The sequence below is a fragment of the Phasianus colchicus genome, chromosome 26 (assembly GCF_987193195.1).
Source record: "Phasianus colchicus chromosome 26, bPhaCol1.hap1.1, whole genome shotgun sequence".
Taxonomy (NCBI): domain Eukaryota; kingdom Metazoa; phylum Chordata; class Aves; order Galliformes; family Phasianidae; genus Phasianus; species Phasianus colchicus.
Window position 1 is genome coordinate 1,909,595 of NC_143461.1, and position 17,256 is coordinate 1,926,850.

Sequence of the window (17,256 nt, forward strand, 5' to 3'; positions counted from 1 at the left end):
TGAGGCTGCCAACCTCTCTGCCCTGTCTCACGGCTCTTCCTCCTCTTCTGCTCCTTCTTCCTTCCCTCCTTCCTCCTCCTTGCTGTCTGGATTGCTGTGCTCAGCTCTGAAAACTGTTCCTTTCACGGCCCGGACGGGCAAGCGCTCGTCCCGGCTCTTCTGCGATGTGAGCTTCAGCGAGGAGAGTCCCCTGTAGCGGCTGCCTGTAGGTAACGGGCAGGGGGTGCGGGAGGGGGCTGCAGCACGGCGGATCTCCAGCGCTGGGCGCAGGCAGGGCAGGGGAGCGGGGCGCACACAGCTTGGTCCTGGCTCCTCTCCTTCCCCTGTGTGCTGCTGGTTGCGCTTCTGAGCATCCTAGTAGCCGGGGGGCGAGGGAAGTTCCATCCCGCAGCTGTGGGTAGCAGTGGGGCAGGCAGGACACGGCAGGCTGCGGCTCACTGCCGCTCTGCGCTTTCTCCCGCTGCAGATCTGCGGAACAACCCGTACCGGCGCGCAGATAAGGCCCGCGGCAGCGCCAAGAAGCGGGCGGTGGGGCAGAGCCTGCAGGCCACGCCGGACATCTCGCTGTGAGGGGCACCGGGGCCCGGGATGGCACGGGGCGGGGAGCGGTGCCCACGCTCAGTGCCGGCCTCCCCACTGCCCTGCACACCTTCGGGTCGGCCCCAGGGCTGCCCCAGCGCTTGCTTAGTGATGCCGCTGAGCTCTTCTCCCTGTGGGCGGAGTGGGGAGCGATGGGAGCCCCTGCCCAGGGCTGCTTTGTTGCACTCCGGGCCTCGGGGGCAGCCCTGCACACCGCTGTGCCCCTTCAGCTTGCTGGTGCCTTTGACCTCCTGCTGCTGGAGAGGAGGAGGAGGGCTGCCAGACGGGGCTGCAGCGCTGCTGGTCCCTGCGGAGCCCTTTGACACCGCGTTCTCCTCCGCCGCAGAGCCGGGCGGGCACAGCTGCGCCTCCTCTCCAGCACGGAGCTGCTGCAAACATCCCACCCTGGGCACGAGCCCCGGGAGCTGGCAGGGGTGCTATTTTACACTCACTTTCTACGTCTTCCTTAACATCTCTGCGCTGAGGGAGCAGGGCCTGGCGCTGCCACGGGTTCCCACCGGCTGAGCGGCGCCGGCCCGCGGCACCCAGCCCTGCTGCTGCTGCTCACAGCCGTGCCCCACGCCGCTCAACTGCCCTCCGCTCCCTTCCCCACGGCCGCTGCCCACATCCTGGCTCCCCAGGAAAGCCGCAGGCAGCGCAGCTCCCCGCTGTAACTACGCTGCTCAGCGCCACGCGCCGCTCCGAGGGAGGGATGGGAAACGAATGTGTAACTTATAAATGCCTTTAAGCCAGAATGTAAAACATTAACTGCTCATTTGTATACATTATTATTTTTATATACCGAGGGCCTGTTAAAGCAGAACTGGTAATAAAGCGACCCCGAGGGTGAAGCGGTGTCTGCGGGACGGGCTGAGCTGTGCTGGGAGCGCAGCCGTGCTCCATCACAGCGCCGGCCGCAGCGCCCCCTCCTCGCTCTCTGGGACGGCACACCAATGAAAATCGGTAGTCTGCCTTTCTTTTCTTCATCCCCGGCTTTTATTTTTTTCCCCCATGAAGCTGCAGGTGAAACGTTGGTTTCCAGAAGCGGCAGCTTGATAAAGTGTCACACGTGCCGTAGGACCAGCGCTGCCCTCAGCCCCGCGCCGCTGTGCCAAAGTGGGTTTTCCAAGGGCTGCAGGAAGGATCTATGTGACAACAGCACCGTGGGCTGCTGCTCTGCTGGGCTGAGGTCGGGCTGACAGCCTGCGTTCTGATGCACGGCTTCAAGCAGACGTTAGCACAGACAACAAAAACCTTCCCTGAGTGTCAGCACCGCGCAGCCCTCCTGGAAGTGGCGTTTTTCAGCCTGCCACAGCAAAACCAACCACAGCAACAGGAAGGTGGGCTGGCAGCAGGAGAGAAGAGAGCCCACGGGGCAGGCAGCACAGCCTTAAAGCTGCATGGATCAGCCCCTGCTTGGGCACAGTACGAAAACACCGCTGCTTTGTGCCGGGGGCTGCTGCAGAACAGCACAGGGTTTGGGGAAAGGAGCAGGACGGAGGGGTGGCAGTGCTGTGTGGGGACAGGAGGACGCCCACAAAGCCCCCATCCCAGCTTCACGCCAGACTGCGGTGCACCCGCAGCCCTCAGAGCAGCATTAATGCTGTAGGTGAAGTGTAAAGCTCTGCAGTCTGTGCTCAGAAATGTGTCAGTGGGATGCTTCCTCCAGCTGGGAGCCCATTTCAGACAGTGGATTAAGTGCTTCAGAACGAAAAAGTGCTATAAGAAATTATACCCACAGGGGGGACGGGTTTAAGTTTTCTTCAAGAGTTCCACTTTCCTACTGCATCACAGCTGTACGGTTCTGGTTAAGGACAACACTGCCACGTGTGGTGGGAGCCAAGGAGAGCAGTTATGGGGCACTGCTCCTCAAAGCAGAGGTCCAGAGCTGAACTTTTTTGAGCTGTTTTAAGTGAATTTCCCTTCAATGGCCCCACCTCGCTGTGTCTCCCAGACAGCCCGGATTGGGCCCACCTGGTACCAAAAGGAGAGCAGCACCTGCCCACCCAAACTGAGCACACGCAGTTTCAATATACTACAAAAAAGAAATACACAAATCAGTAAAAAAGTTCACCAGAAATTAAGGCACAAAGCGCCCATCTGCTGGCCCAGTCCACGCCACGAGGAGTGGGTGAGGAGGAGCTGAATCAGGGCTGAATCCACGACTGAATGTGGGAGTGAGAGAGGAGATGGAATCTGGTGGCAGAATGCAGTTGGTCGGGGCTGACATCCTCTGCCCCCCCCTGCAGGGGAGCTGTGGGGCTGCAGGACGTGGCTCTGCCTGCCCAGGCTGTGCTCCTCCGGCCCCAGCTCCTATGGCAGGAGGAGACACGAAGATGAGAGCTGCAAGCAAATCTCTTTCTGGAAACAAAGCTCTTTTGTGATTCAGAAAGGAAACGTCTGCGTGGAAGGTGAAACCCAGAACCCAGGCAGTTACTGCTGTGTCTTCCCCGTGCGAAAGGCTCGAGGCAGCGATGCGGCCGCCCACAGCCTGCAGCCATGTTCTGGCTTTCCTCAGCCCGGAGGACACCGGCCTGCTCCCCTGGGCACCGCCAGCCGCTCCGAAAACACTCAGCCTCCTTCCAGCCCAGGAACAACCGGCTTCCCTTGGCTGAGCGATAGGAGCTCTCATCCAGTCTCCACGTCCTCCTGAAAAGGACAATCGCATTTCTCTGAAGAGCAGGAATCTCCATCTCCCATTCTCAAGCTCAATTAGCACACCCAAAACAAGCACTGCCCACTGTTCTGGGGAACATCTACGCTTCAGGACACGTCCTGAACAGGGCTGGAACAGCAGCGAGGTGAGAGCACCGTGCTGAGCTGCTATCCTACTTCAGCACCAGCCTCCAGCGCGCGGTGCTCCATGGCAGGGGTGCTCGGAAGCTTTTGCAATTCCGCATTTCAGCAAGGTGAAAACCTCCCGCACAGGAGCGGCCTCACGGCCTGTCCTCCAGCTGACCGTGTTTGACTCTCCACGCCCAGCTGACGCTGCAGTCCGGGGCCAGGGTGCACTGCAGCTCAATCCCCGAGTCGGGGACTTCCATGTCGTAGTGAATGGGGTGGCCTTCCTTCGTCACCAGGCTGAAGGCGGGGACGGGGATCTGTGGAGCAGAGCAAACAGAGCTGAGCAGCATGCTGAGCCCTGCTCAGAACAGAACGTCCCTGAGCAAAGCATCACAGCCCCAGGAACACCGCAGCGGAGAGGTGCTGTTAAAGATGGAGCTCAACTACGATTCATGCAGTGGTTGTCATTCAGAAAATACCTTTTCCTATCAACAAGCACTGAAATCATTTTACTAAGTGCATCGTTAGGGTCCCTGGTTCACTGTTTTAAGGCGTTAGGAGGCTGCAGGACAGAAGAGATGGCTTGAACAAAAAACTGCAATAGCTCTGGCCCTGTGCCTCACCTGGCTGCTTATCCCAGTGGCAATGTCTCCCACCTTTGTCCTGTGGAAATCCCTGATGTGTAAATTTTCTCCACTTAGCAACTGGATCTGGATTTTCACTCCTGAAAGACACAAGAAGTCCTCAGCTCCTGCTGCGGGCACAGCAGCTTCACAGTCCCACACAGAAGCACTGACTAACGAGGCACAGCCATCGAAGGTGCTCCCTTCTGTCAGCAGGGATTTTGTTCAGGTAGGTCCTGGCACAAAGGATTGCTGGAGACAAAGGTGACTGACAGAGCAGAGCTGTGCTTAGCGAGAAAGCAGCTGAGGACAATGCTGATTTGCCCAGTGTGGATTGCTCTGTAGAAAGGAATGGTTATGCAGCACCTATTCCTGCACACAGCAGCTGCATGAGGCATAAAGCTGAATCAGCCTCGGTGGGTTTGGGAGCCTCTGTGGCCTTCAGTTGGCCATATGGACTGGAGTGCCCCCCACCCACCTGCAGGGAGCATCATGGCCCTGTGGCAGCCCAGACCCCATAACACAGCAGCTGAGGGCTGAGGGCCCAGGGACAACGCCGGGCAGTGAGAAAGCTGTATGTGACTGCCTGTGCTGGCTGCAGGAAGGGGGGCTCACCATTGAAGCAGCTGGGGGTGTCCGTGTGGCGGCCGCGGCTCAGCACGTTGTTCCAGCTGAAGCTCTGTCCATCTGTCTGGCTGCTCCAGGAATGGATGCCGGAGCTCATGGTGTCCCGCAGGCTGAGGGAAGCCTTCATGGAGTTCTGTGGGAGGAAGCGTGAGGCCATCAGAGGCTCTCAAAGAAATGGAGCTCCTGTGGGACAGCAAGCATGGGAGCAGCCCCGGGGAACAAAGCAGAAACCCGTCGGGGTGGGCCTTGAGTTGTTCAGCGCTCACCCACCAGCCAGGAAGGACAGACAGCAGCACTGTGCAGATGTAAACAGCTATTTTCAATTGTCAAACTCTTCGGCTGAAGAGTTGGATGGGAAAAAAAAGGGGTTTTCACCACACCCACAGCACAATAAAGCATCAGATAAATCTAATTTCATTAAGAGATAACGCACAGGAAAAGCAGCAGCTGCGCTGCTTAGAAGAGCCTGCGTTATCTGAGAGTCAGGGGAGGTCAGTGTGACAACAGCAGCGTGTTGGTAAGCACCAGGTCAGCTGCTGGGGGTTGGTGTGGTGCAAAGGAAACAGAGAAGCAGAGCTGCGTCCCACAGTGCTCTGCTTGGCTTTGGAAATGACGATCGAAGGGCACACAGTCAAATCACACCCATCCCTGGCTCAATAAGGCTCAGTCAGGTGGTTTTTTTTACTGGTATTCCCTACCTTGCACACAGCAGGGTTAAAGCAAACCAAGCTAATGAAGCTTGTTGTTAAGTAGATCGTAGCATCACTGGGTGTAGGTTAGCAGAGCCTGGCCCCCATTGCTGCTCACCTTCTCACTGGCGTCTGACACAAATGGGCTGTCAATGCTGAGACACGAAAGCATTTGTTCCTGCTCTTCCAGTGAGTACGGCTGAGAAAGGCTGTTCAGAAACAGCTCTGCAAGCAGACAGGAAAAGAAAACATCTCCAGTGATTCTTTTCACTCCTTCCTGCTCCAATCCCAGATGCTTACAGTGAGTACCCAGAGTGTCTTCAGCACTACAGAGCAAACACTGACCCCAGTGTACATGGAACACCCCACACAGCTCCTCTGCGCGTGGCAGCTACTGCTGCTGCCTGAGAACTGAGCCAGGACAGGCAGGCTGAGCTGAGCACCCATTCCATGCTCGTACCTATTTCCAGCTGCTGGAGCTCCTGTTCAGAAATGGTGGTTGCTCTCTCCGTATGGCTGCAGCTCTTTAAGGGGAGGGGAGTGGAGGAGAGAGGAGGAGGATCCCAGGTCCTGGACAGATCCCTGCTCTCATTCCAGCGGGTTCCCTCGCCCTGCCTCACTCGCTCCAGGGCTGGTGGTGGCACAGGGCTGGCACAGCAGCCTCGGGCTGCAGGTTCTGGGTCAGGAGTGGCCGAAGTGGGGCTCACTGCTGGGGGCAGGGATGTCTGGGGGTTGTTCTCCTTGTGCAGTGCCAAACGCCTGGGCTCTCTGTATTCACCTTTCCAGGGGCTTGTCACACCTCCCACTACAAAAACAGAGAACACACAAATGTTGTCATAGAGGCAAAGGCTTCCTGTTACTGCAGGAGTTTCTGAACTCTCTCTTGCTGCGAAATGCCCAGATTTTTCAGAAGACAAAACCAGATGAAGCCCACAAGCTCTTGGTGTGCTGCAGCGGGGCTGACAGAAATTATGGGTTGTCTCAGAGGGAGGGGAGGGCCACAAGAATGAGTTACAGCCGAGGATGCTGCAGCTCTGCTCCCAGCTTTGCTGCACAGCAGGCTCCAGGCAGCAGACACACTGAACCCAGCGCACACCTTCACAAGTGTGCGTGAAGCACGGCATCATCTGCTTCATGCAGACGAGGAAAAGTGCGACAGCACACAGGAAATCACAGCGTACTTGGGGTCCCTTTGGGGGAATCTCAATCTCTTCCAATGCAGGGAAAAGCTCTCAACCCAAAGCACACATCAGTGCTGAAGCGCAAGCGATGCTCTGAGCTGAAAGCAGAACGCGTTGCAAAATGCAGCGCTGCTCCCCAGAGGAACAGTGGCAGTGCTGAGCGCCCACTGTGCCAGCGTGGGAGAGGAGCTGGAGGTGTGGCACCCTGCTACCTTCTTGCAGCGCAGTGCTGGCCTTGGTCCTCAGCTCAGATGCAGACGCCCTGTGCACAGGCTCTTTCTCCAGCCCCATTTTAATGATCTCAGCAGTGAGGGGGTTGCAGGAAGGTGGAATTTCCCTGAGAGGCGGCGGCTCCTTCGCGATCTGCACAGCAAACAGGAAGCGAAAGAGGTTAAACCAGAGAAGCTTCATTTGATTGCAAAAAAGGTTCTTCCCATCCTGAACGTGCTCCCAACTGTAACGACAGCATTACACGAGGACCCGAGCCGTAATTTGCCTACAGCTGAGCAGCTGGAGGCCACACCCGAGCCACGAGCACCATAGGAAAGAAGCAGCCCCAGTCCTTGTAACACGCAGCGGTGCGCAGCAGTGAGAAATGCCCACCCTGCAGCACGGCTGCTCTCACCTCAGAGAGCTCCTGGCAGGGCGGCTGTGTGGCTGCGCTGAGATACGACAGGCTGAGGTGCCTTTTGCTGGAGCTCGGAGTGGCTTACCTTCAGACAAAGGGGGTGGTTGTAATACTGCGTCCAGGGGTGGCACCCGTTCAGCATGTGCAGCATCATGCAGCAGCTGCTCCACACGTCCACCTTGGAGTCGCAGCGCTTCCCCAGGACCACCTCTGGAGCCATGTGCGTCTCTGTGCCAGGCACGTAGTTCCCTATCAGCATTGAGATGAGAGCTCACTGTGTGCCAACCAGACGGCTGTCCCACTGCTGGAAGATGAGGCAGCCTCCCTGGCTCTTCAGTTAAGTGAGAGAGGAGTCAGCTTCACCCCACAGCAGCACCCAAAGCTCCACGCCCCAACAGGCCTCACCCATTGGGCAACGTATTAATTTGCCTTTCCCAGGGCACAAGGGAGGGGAACTGTAACCCTCCATTGGTGAACACAGCATTAGGAAACACGTTCTCTTCTTTCACCATTCCACTGCCCAGAAATCAGGGAGGAATTCTGCCTTTGGTGGAGGTTGGGATTTAATGAGGCTACAGGAGCAGCCAGTTAGATATTAAAGTTTGGACATGGTTTCTCACAGGGAGGAAGCAGGAATGTAGCATGAAATACACAACACCCCTCCAGATTGGAAGAGAAGGACCAGCTTCCAAACCTACATTCATTTCAGCTGCCAGTAGCACACATCACAGTAGAATTAATAAACCTATGAGAAAGTTACATCTGGAAAATATGGTAGCTTGAAAATGGTCCATATATAAATGTTCTGAAAGAGTCAGTAGAGCAATTCTGTACAATAACAGAGAAAAGCAGAGAAGCCTTACCTGTGACCAAGCACTTCCCCAGGCCGTCGGGATGGAGGTGAGCAGAGTGACCAAAATCACACAGCAGAGCCCTGCTCCCATCATCAGACAAAAGCACGTTTTCCGCTGCCAACGAGAGGTGCTGAATTCATCAGTGCCCTTTGTGTGGGGTCACCCAGAGGGAAACAAAGCCCCAAGCCCACAGAGCTACTTTATTAATAAGTCCACGTTAAGGTCTGTTACTCCTATGGAGTCTCACTGCACACCACCACAGCCATCCTGGCTGTGTGTCAGAGCTGCCCATCCCCACACCCGGACACCAGAAAGGAAGGGGTGACAAATCCCATCGATACGCCCAACTGCTTTGGACTAAGCCTAGCTCCAATCCCAAAGGCAGAGCTGAAGATCTCATCCAATGTCCTTTTGTCCCTCAGTAACCCCCAGCCATGTGCTCCTGGTAAGAAGGGAAGGCCACGACCCCGTCAGCAGCATCCTACCTTTCACATCTCCATGGAGGATGTTCTGAGCGTGGAGGTACTCCAGACCTTCCAGTGCCTGCCCCAGGTAACTGAGGGCTCTGTCCTCGGGCAGGCAGCCACTCTGCTTAATTAGCTGACCCAGTGATCCACCTGGAAGGGAACACAGAGTCTGTGTTAATTCAGCTGAGAAGAGTTCAACAGAATCATCAGCACTGTGACAGGGAAAGGAGAACTGCTGGCTCTGACAGCCCTTATCCCCCCCACACACCCGGATCCATTCCCTTTGTTTATTCCCAGAGGTCTTACAGCACATGGACACAGTGCCTTCCACAAAGCCCATTGCTCTGCATCAATTTCACAGTGTTGTTCTGCACTAAAAGCAACCACTGTGTGATCAGACTCATGCTGCAGGTCCCCGAGCTGCGCTTACAGAGAGTGGTGAGGTGCTGGAACAGCTGCCCAGAGAGGCTGTGGATGCCCCGTCCATCCCTGGAGGTGTTCAAGGCCAGGTTGGATGGGGCCCTGGGCAGCCTGGGCTGGCATTAAATGAGGAGGTTGGTGGCCCTGCATGTGGCAGGGGGTTGGAGACTCATCATCCTTGAGGTCCCTTCCAACTCTGGCCATTCTGTGATTCTGGCTGCAGGAGGAGCCTTGGGTGACAGAGGAGCACCCAGGTTTGTCTATACAGAGCGCTCTGCCATCAGGCAACACGCACAAATAAACAGCACCAAAACCAGAAAGGAGCAGCTCTGTGTTTCGGTGAGATGTGCAGCTGGAACGGAGTGAGGCTGGGCTGGAAACGCTGCCCAGGAACAGCAGCAGCAGCCGCACACCGCAGGACAGCATGCAGCTCACAGGTACAGGCCTGGAGCCCGAGAATTAATAACGCAGAGTGGGGCAGGGAGGAGAGATCCGTGTCACTGCGCTGCACCGTTCCTTTCTCACCCTCCATCAGCTTCATGAAGATGGTCACCCAAGGTCCCTCCTTGACGGCGCCGTACAACGGCACAACTTTCGGGCTCGTTATCGCTGCGCACGTCGTTAACTCCTCTGCACGGAAGTGTTCGACCTGCACCTGGAGGAACAAAGGGACGGATCTGGTGACACTCGTCACGCCTTTCTGCGTGCTGTAGCTACGTTTGTTTCTATCCAGCCAAAAAATTGAACGGTTAAAGGAAGCCTGGATGAGCCTCACCTCCTGCCTGCCTCCATGGGGCAGCCATGGCACCGCGACCAACGCAACGAGCGAACATTTGCAGATGGATTTTCACACGTTACACTTTTGCATTCAATACAAACCCCCTCTCCCATCCCTCCCCTTCCCCCCCCCCACTCTCTTCAGTTTTCTGCTGCAGCCATTTGAGGAACAGTTGCACAGAGGTGATGGAACCACGCCAGCGTTACGTGCACACAAAGCACTTTGGATTCTCGTCGTCACCGCGCTGTGGCCGCACCTACAGCCTGCACAGCAGGAGGATGGGTCCCTTCAGAGAGCCTTGCCTCCTGCATCACACAACCCCCCCTCCTCACACGTAATTACCTTTTTGGCAGCACACTGAAATCCTGTCTGCTTGTCCTCTACTTTGTACACTTCTCCAAACGAGCCGATGCCCAGCGAGCCGTGGCACTTGGTCCAGTGAACCTCTTCTCGGTACTCGTAATCCACTGGCTTTAGTTTCTGGGGGAGAAGAACCACAAAACAAGATGAAGCAAACAGAGAAACTTTAGCTGCTGTCGGTGGAGTTCACCAGTTTCCAATAAAGAGCACAATAACATCACTTCTCTTTAAAAATCCATGAACAAAATTTCTTCTGTTGCTGCCTTGAGGTTAAACAATATGGGAGGACCAACGCTCAGAAATACTTCCCACTGACAAGCACACGTGTCTGGCAAATGAGTGGACAAGTGAGAGTCTCCAAGCTAAGCCAGGGCTTTATAGCCTTCAAAAAACAAAGTCACATCTCTACCTGAAAGTGCTCAACCGTACCAATATCCCCTTGGAAAAGGCAGCCTTGTGACTGAAGGATATGGGCTCTCTCTCTTTTGAAGCCCAAGAGAAACTGCCTACCACGACACGAATAGGACGGGAAGATCACCTCAGTGAGCAGCACGCCTTCATTCTCATCTGCCTTCTGAAACTGTTCCTTCGGGTCCAGACCGCCTCCCCTCCACGTCTTGGCGAGGCTGGCCAAGTTCTGCGGCTCCCCGAGGCTCACGCTGCCCTTCAAGGCGTCCACCAAGTATTCTTCCACAGAAACCTTGTCCAAGCTGCTTTTCACGGACTGGCTGACGCACTTGGGGAAGCTATAGCCCAACTTTAGGCCAGACAAGCGATGCTCACTGTCTGGGTAATTGAGATCACGATGGAAATACGTCTCCAGAGCACTGAGCTTCATGGGATGGATAGGATTGTCCAGGTGTGGGAAGGGAGGGGGCATGATGTTGTATGGAAAAGGACGGAGAGTTTCAGGATGAGGGATGTTGTCCCTCTGGTAGTGCAGTTTCCAGACATGATTAAGGCACTGGACAGGGCTTATCAGTTTGTGCAAGTCCGTTTTGTGCTGGCTGCCCACTGAATGGAGTTTGCCCGTGGACAGAACTTTCTCAGGTTTCTCAAACGGGGGTGGATCGTAAAGCAAGCTCTTGTTCAGTTCTGATAGCCAAAAGCTGTTTCTGTAGAGAGCATTGTGGTGCGTTTCATCCTCCTAGGAAAACACAAGAGAACAGAGCAGCTGAGCGGGAGCCTCAGGACAGCTGCCCAGACGTAACCAGGAGCGCTCAGCACCTTGCAGGGCTCCCAGCAGCACAACAAGAGTGCCCACGAATTCTCACCTGGACGGGAATTGGAGTGCAGCTCTCCTGTTCTGGAGTTCTGGGGCCCCGTCTGCCAGCAGCCACTGTTTGTATTTTCAGCTTGGATCGTTTCTTGTGACGCTTCTTCTTTGCCTTCCCACGATGCCTGCCCCTCCAGCAGGTGGGAGCCATCCTCCCCTCCGTCGCGTGAGCCACATTGTTTGGGATCTGGTCGAGGCTGTCTGAGCGGCTGTTGGAAACCAAAACACGTGAGGGCTCTTGGATGGGATGGGGAAAGCACAGCCTCAGCTAACAGTTACAAACACGGGGATGAGGAGACCGAGCAGCTCTGCCTGCTGAGATGCACAGGACAGGAACTGCAGCACAGCTCCTTTCCCTCGACTGTGAGCAATTGTAACTCCAGTGTCACAGCACAGCAGTGCAGGTGGTGCCATTAGGAAGAAATGAGGAGTGTTTGGGGGGCAAAGCATTGAGGAATGGTTCCCTCTGCTTCAGTTGGTTACAGGACAACACCAGAGGCAGAGGGCAATGTCAAAGCACACTGTGCTTGACATCCCACCTCCTCACTTCAAGGGGGCTTCGTAGTCCTCCAGTTTGTGCCTTCATAGGCGTGGGGTGAAAAAAAGGGGATCCTGAAAAGAATATTTCAGAGAAGCAGAGTCACAGCAACCCTCACTTTCCTCCCTCGAGCTGTTTCTCTCCACAGCCCTGTTGCTGATGCTGTTACTAAGCAGAGGTTCTTCTCTCATCCCCTTTTGTTTATCCTCCCCAGAAAAGCAGCAGATCCCTCTCTAGTGAACAGCCCTCACTGCACTCTGTGCCTCACACAGCTTCCAAAGAGAATGCTGTAATGAGGTTCCAAAAGCATCAGTGCTGTTCTGTTAACAGAAGACCCAGACCATCCCTGGGGTCTGCTCAGTGATTTCAGACAAAGCTCCCACCTGGAGCAGCAGAGCGGGCAGCACTGACAGGGAGACAGCACAGAGAGCACAGACAGCACAGAGCACAGAGAGCACAGAGAGCACAGAGAGCACAGAGAGCACAGAGAGCACAGAGAGCACAGAGAGCACAGAGAGCACAGAGAGCACAGAGAGCACAGAGAGCACAGAGAGCACAGAGAGCACAGAGAGCACAGAGCGACCCAGACAGGGCAACACACAGCAGTGCAGTGTTTGTGCTCTAGGACCTCTCACCTGTAACGCTTGCTGTGGGCAATGAAGGATCTCTCCGACAAAGTGGGGCTGAACTCCTGACTGTTCTCACCTGTGTGAAAGAAAACAGGATCACTGCACATCTTCAGCATGATGGTAAGAAGTGGACTGAGGAAGCCCCCTCCCAACATGTTAACCTACATGGTGACCCAGCAGAGCCACAGCACCACACTGCCCACAGCACCGCCACCTCCTGACCCTCTGCTGTCCCCCACCCAACCACCTCCCAGCATTTCTATCATTACTATTACTGTAGAACGCCTCTCAGCAGCCAGCCAGGAACAGAAGACGACTGCGAGATGCATTTCCAGCCATCACAGTGCAGCAGCCACGCACTGTTCTGTTACTCCATGCCATTCAATAATGCTGTCACATTATTAAGAGGTTTCATGAGCTGCCTAAATAGAGCCTGGGATGTGTCAGCAGCTCCACCCCACGTGGGATTACAAATAGATCTCAGCTGGGCTCCCCAGGAGAGTGAAACTGCACACTGCTTCCCGTGTCCCCTCTCCTCAATGAAGAGCAGCACTCCCTGCTACTCACACTCTGCTTGGGCAATAATGGAGATGGACGCGCAGCCTCCTTCTGTCTCTTCTTTTGCTGTTCCTTTGGTGATGACGTCGTTGAGGATTTTCCACTGACTATGGAAGATGGCTTTCTTTGAATCCTCGACTTTGCAAACGCTGCTTTGCTTCTCGCTCGCGGCCTCGTGCAGCCCTTTGGTGGCACTGAGCTCCTGCTGCTGCTTGGCGGGCGGAGCGGGAGCTCCATGGCACGCAATCCCCATCACTGCCATTTCACAGCTTCACAGTCCCTGCTGAGGAATGGGAAAATAAAAGCACGACACTCATCACAACGCTTCCCAGGCAAAGCAGCTCCACGCTCACAAGAGGAGCCTGCCACGTCCTTTAACACTGATCTAACCCCAACCCAGGTCCCACGCAGCGCTGAGCGTGGAAGCAAAGACAAACCCACACCCACCAGCTCCCATGTGGGACAGCACCCCCCTCATCGCAGCCATCCCTGCCCCTCTCTACAGAAATTATGGCAGATCTCAGTGCTGTAAAACAATCCTCGGAGCGGCAGAGGCCGGCAGGCAGATGACTAACAGTGAGCCTGCAGTGAGCACACCAACAAGCTCGGAGCTATTTTTACACTGCCTGTCGCCTGGTTTGCATTAACTCTGTCCCTCCTTGCCCTCTCCTCACCTTCAGGGGCCGCGGTGCAAACCCTGCCCACCTCTGAGAGCGTGCAATTCTGCAAAGTGCCCCCAGCTAAAAGGTAACGGGGAGGGGAGATGTGAACTGCGACTGTGTGACACGGGAAGGAGCAGCACGGGAGTCCAGTCAGCGCGGTGCTGCCTCGCTGGGCAGCCAACAAAGCACGGCTCACGTGGGTCTATGGGGCAGCGTGGGCACTGGAGCTGCCGGCACAGCCCGACTGCTGCCATCCAACCACGAAGGCTTTACAAGAACCAAAAACCCACCCGATGCGATGGACGCGCGGCTCAGAGCGCCGGTGGGGGCTGTGATGAAAAGAAACCAATGCAGAGCTTCTAAACAATGACTGCAGCAGAACTTCTCCTGAGATGAGCGGCTCAGGACGGCTCAGCAGCTCCCAGCCCCAGATGCTCCCATGTGAGTGCTGGGAGCTGTGCCCCCCGTGTGCCCTCCTGCACTCAGCAGCACCCGGTGCTGCAGGTCCCGGCTTTGCTGCTTTCAGAACCTCCTCTCACTCATCCACACCACTGAGACTCAACTCTTGATTTCAGTACCCCCGGCTTCCTTCCTTCCTTCTGCAGCCATGTGCTGCTCATTATTTGCCAGAGGAAAAGGAGAAGTCAGGTAACGAGGCAGCAAGTGAACGGAGCGCTGCAGCGCCGGTCCACGCGGGGCCTCAATGGCAGCAGGAAGGGCTCTTCAGGAAGGCTGCAGCTCTCGGCCTGTTAACCGAGGCCAGTTCTCACTGCTGTAAAATAGAAAGTGCAGTTGTACAGAACGAAAGCCGACGTGGTATCAGTTGTGCTGCGGCAGCACCGGCACGGAGCCGACGGCTTCCGCTGAGAGCGCGAGCGCTGCGCGGGGCTGCGGGGCAGCGCAGAGCTTCCAGCTCCTTCCTCCTCCTGCCCTCCCAGCAGCGCCCTGCTGCCCCTTCCCACCCCTGCTCTGCACACAGCTCTCCTCTCCCGGCGCTGTGGCCGCTTCACGTCGACATTTTGTTCAAAAAAGCATCCCGTCGTCTCTGTGAGGTTTCCCACTTCCTTATCGAGAGGAGCGCGCTGAGCACCACGCCGACTTCTGCCGGTTGGCGACATGGGGCACTTCAACAGCAGGGCTGCCCTCACCCTGCCAGGGCACCGCCGGGCTGCCACGTTTGGGCTCCAGCCGGAGTTGAGGCGGTTCCGTCCCAGCAGTGTCAGCTCACAGCACGTTGCTGCAGTGCAGCGCAGCTCCGTTGCCCACAGAAGGGAGAAGTTTCGATTTGGCTCAGTGGGGATTGAGAAAAGAAAGCTGCAGCACTCAGCACAGCCCTGTACCTTAACTCACACACAGCGCACGTGAAGTCAGTGAGGAGAAAAGACTTCCTGGAGGTATGAAGAGCTCCGGGCTGGGAACGAGCAGAGGCTGCAGGCCAGCAGCCCGAGCGGGAGGTGGTGATGCCGGGCTGCTCCTCGCGCTGCGCTGCCTCCTCTCCATGGTGCTCCCACGGCCTGGTGGCTCCCACTGCTCTCCATGTGTGCAGAAGTCCTGGTGCTGTCGGTGAGGTGTGTTGCAGACACCTCCTGTTCCGGTGGTTCCATGGCAAGCACTGCAAACTCCCATTTCTGCCAACCATGAGATGGAGAGCCCCAGCAACCGCCAGCCATCCCGCAGCCGGGTCACAGCAGCTGCAGGGAAACATCGGCGAGCAGAACTTCTCCAAGTACCAAACACCCTCTGCGTTTCCCTCTGCGAGTCCCTCCACGACTCCTCACGAGCAGAGATGCAAACAGCAGCGCGTCCCTGTCTGTTTTATGCACCCAGCTTTCCCAGCTCAGAGCCCCCCGTGGGGCACAGCTGCTGCCCAACCACAGCAGCACAGCGGGCAGAGTGCCTGAATTAGGAGATACTACTTTTCTTTAGGAAATACTACTTCTCTGAAAGAGTGGTCAGGCACTGGAATGGGCTGCCCAGGGAGGAGGTGGAGTCACCCACCCTGGAGGCGTTCAAGGAACGTTTGGACGCTGTGTTAAGGGACATGGATTAGTGAGAACTATTGGTGATGGGTGGACGGTTGGACTGAAGGATCTTGAAGGTCTTTTCCAACCTTGGTGATTGTGTGAATGGATCCCTGCAGCACCGGGTGCCCCAGAACCAGCTGTGTGTGCCAGCTGTGCGCTCCAATCCACATCTACAGAAATGCAAACGCCAAACAACCCCCCAGGTTTCATCGAACTGGGCTCAGATGGAGGCTTTTCGTAGGATCACAGCGTTGTAAGGGCCGGCAGGGACCCACGCGGAGCCCCCGGTGCGCGGCTCCCTGCAGGAGCTCCGACAGCGCCGGCAGCTTCCAGAGGAGAACGCAGCGCCTCCCGCGACCCTCATCGGCCATCAGAGCCGGGGGTTCATCGCCAGGCTTTACGCAGCAAAGCTCAAACGGCAACGCGATCGCAGCCGCTCCTCGGCGCCGTCCCGAACCGCGCCGCGCAAACCGCGCCGGCAGCCCCGCCACGAGCCGCGCCGGAGCTCCGCGCACCCAACGCCGCGGTGCCGGCCGGCTGCCCGCACGTGCGCCGCGCCCGGAGCGGCGGCGGGGAAGCGGCGAACCCAGGAGGCGGCGATCCCGGCCCCAGCTCAGCGCTCGGCTGCACCTCTCAGCTCGCAGCGAATAATGAATGAGTCACCGCGGAGGAATCCGGCGGCGGCGCCAGGCCCGGGCAGCGGCACGGCCGGAACGGCGCGGAGCGGAGCGGCGAACGGAGACGGAGAGCGGGGCGGGCGAGCGATCGGCCTCCGAACGGCGCCTCCGAACGGCGCGGCCCGACCGCACGCCGCCGCCGCTCTCGGGCCGCCGCGGCGCACGGGACGCGCGGATCCGCGGCAGCGCCGCGCCCGGCTCGGGGTGAGGCGCTCCTCCGGCCCCCGCCCCGCCCCAGGCCCCGCCGGCCCGGCCCCGCGGCCCCCCCGCCCGGCGCGGCCCGCCGTCCCCGGGAAGGGCGGCCCTCCGCCGGAAGCGGCGCGGCGCTCCGCCCGCCCGCCCCGAGCGCGGAGCCGCCCCGCACCACCCGCACCGCCCGCACCTACCGCGTCCCGCGGCGCTGCCCGCCGCTCCCTCGCACTGACAGGCGCGGACGCTGCCGGCCCCTCCCCATCCGCCGCGCAGCCAATCGCCGCGCCCCGATCCTTCTCGCCCCGCCCTTTCTCCGCCCTCTCCGCCTGGCAGCCAATCGTCGCCTCCCGATCTCTCGCGCCCCGCCCAATCTGACGCGCGGCCAATCGCCGCCCAGACCGCTCCCCGCCTCCCTACCGGTTTCCCGGAAGAGGGCGGTGCTTCCGGCGAAGCGCCCCGCCCACGGCTTCCTCGGGCTCCGCACTGCGCGTGCGCGCGGCCACCGAGGCGGTAGTGCGCAAGCGCGGCCGTGGTGGCGCTTGCGCAGAGCGAGCGGTGTGGGGCGGGGAGAGCTGCGCCGCTCCAGGGAGCGCCGTGCGAGGGGGCGGGGCCGGGCGTGCCGCGCTCGGTGGTGCCGCGCTCGGTGGTGCCGCGCTCGGTGGTGCCGCGCTCGGTGGTGCCGCGCTCGGTGGTGCCGCGCTCGGTGGTGC

The 17,256-nt window shown here is 57.9% G+C and overlaps 2 protein-coding genes across 5 annotated transcripts in view; one reads left to right on the forward strand and one right to left on the reverse strand.

Annotated features, from left to right (window-relative positions):
- FMNL1 (formin like 1) overlaps nt 1–1,539 on the forward strand; it is an 18,610-nt gene extending 17,071 nt beyond the window's left edge. For both annotated transcript variants that reach the window (XM_090125274.1, XM_031601012.2), the window contains one exon: nt 467–1,539. In XM_090125274.1, coding sequence (XP_089981400.1) covers nt 467–570 — 104 coding nt within the window. In that variant the 3' untranslated portion in view covers nt 571–1,539. The remainder of the gene's footprint in view (nt 1–466) is intronic.
- On the reverse strand, nt 1,533–17,008 carry MAP3K14 (mitogen-activated protein kinase kinase kinase 14). Of its 3 annotated transcripts, none has more exons than XM_090125277.1 (16): nt 16,741–17,008; nt 13,001–13,271; nt 12,440–12,509; nt 11,265–11,475; nt 10,529–11,137; nt 9,973–10,110; nt 9,378–9,507; nt 8,451–8,582; nt 7,975–8,079; nt 7,197–7,360; nt 6,696–6,846; nt 5,763–6,107; nt 5,421–5,527; nt 4,602–4,746; nt 3,987–4,087; nt 1,533–3,680 (listed from the first exon to the last, which is right to left on the reverse strand). In XM_090125277.1, exons 2-16 carry the CDS (start codon nt 13,251–13,253, stop codon nt 3,516–3,518), a joined length of 2,826 nt encoding a protein of 941 aa, XP_089981403.1. In that variant the 5' UTR covers nt 13,254–13,271; nt 16,741–17,008; the 3' UTR covers nt 1,533–3,515. The 3 variants fall into 3 exon arrangements, with proteins under 3 accessions (XP_089981403.1, XP_089981401.1, XP_089981402.1); XM_090125275.1 differs by having other exon boundaries at nt 13,001–13,274; XM_090125276.1 differs by lacking the exon at nt 16,741–17,008 and adding an exon at nt 13,944–16,165 and having other exon boundaries at nt 13,001–13,274.
- Nucleotides 17,009–17,256: the final 248 nt, after the last annotated feature.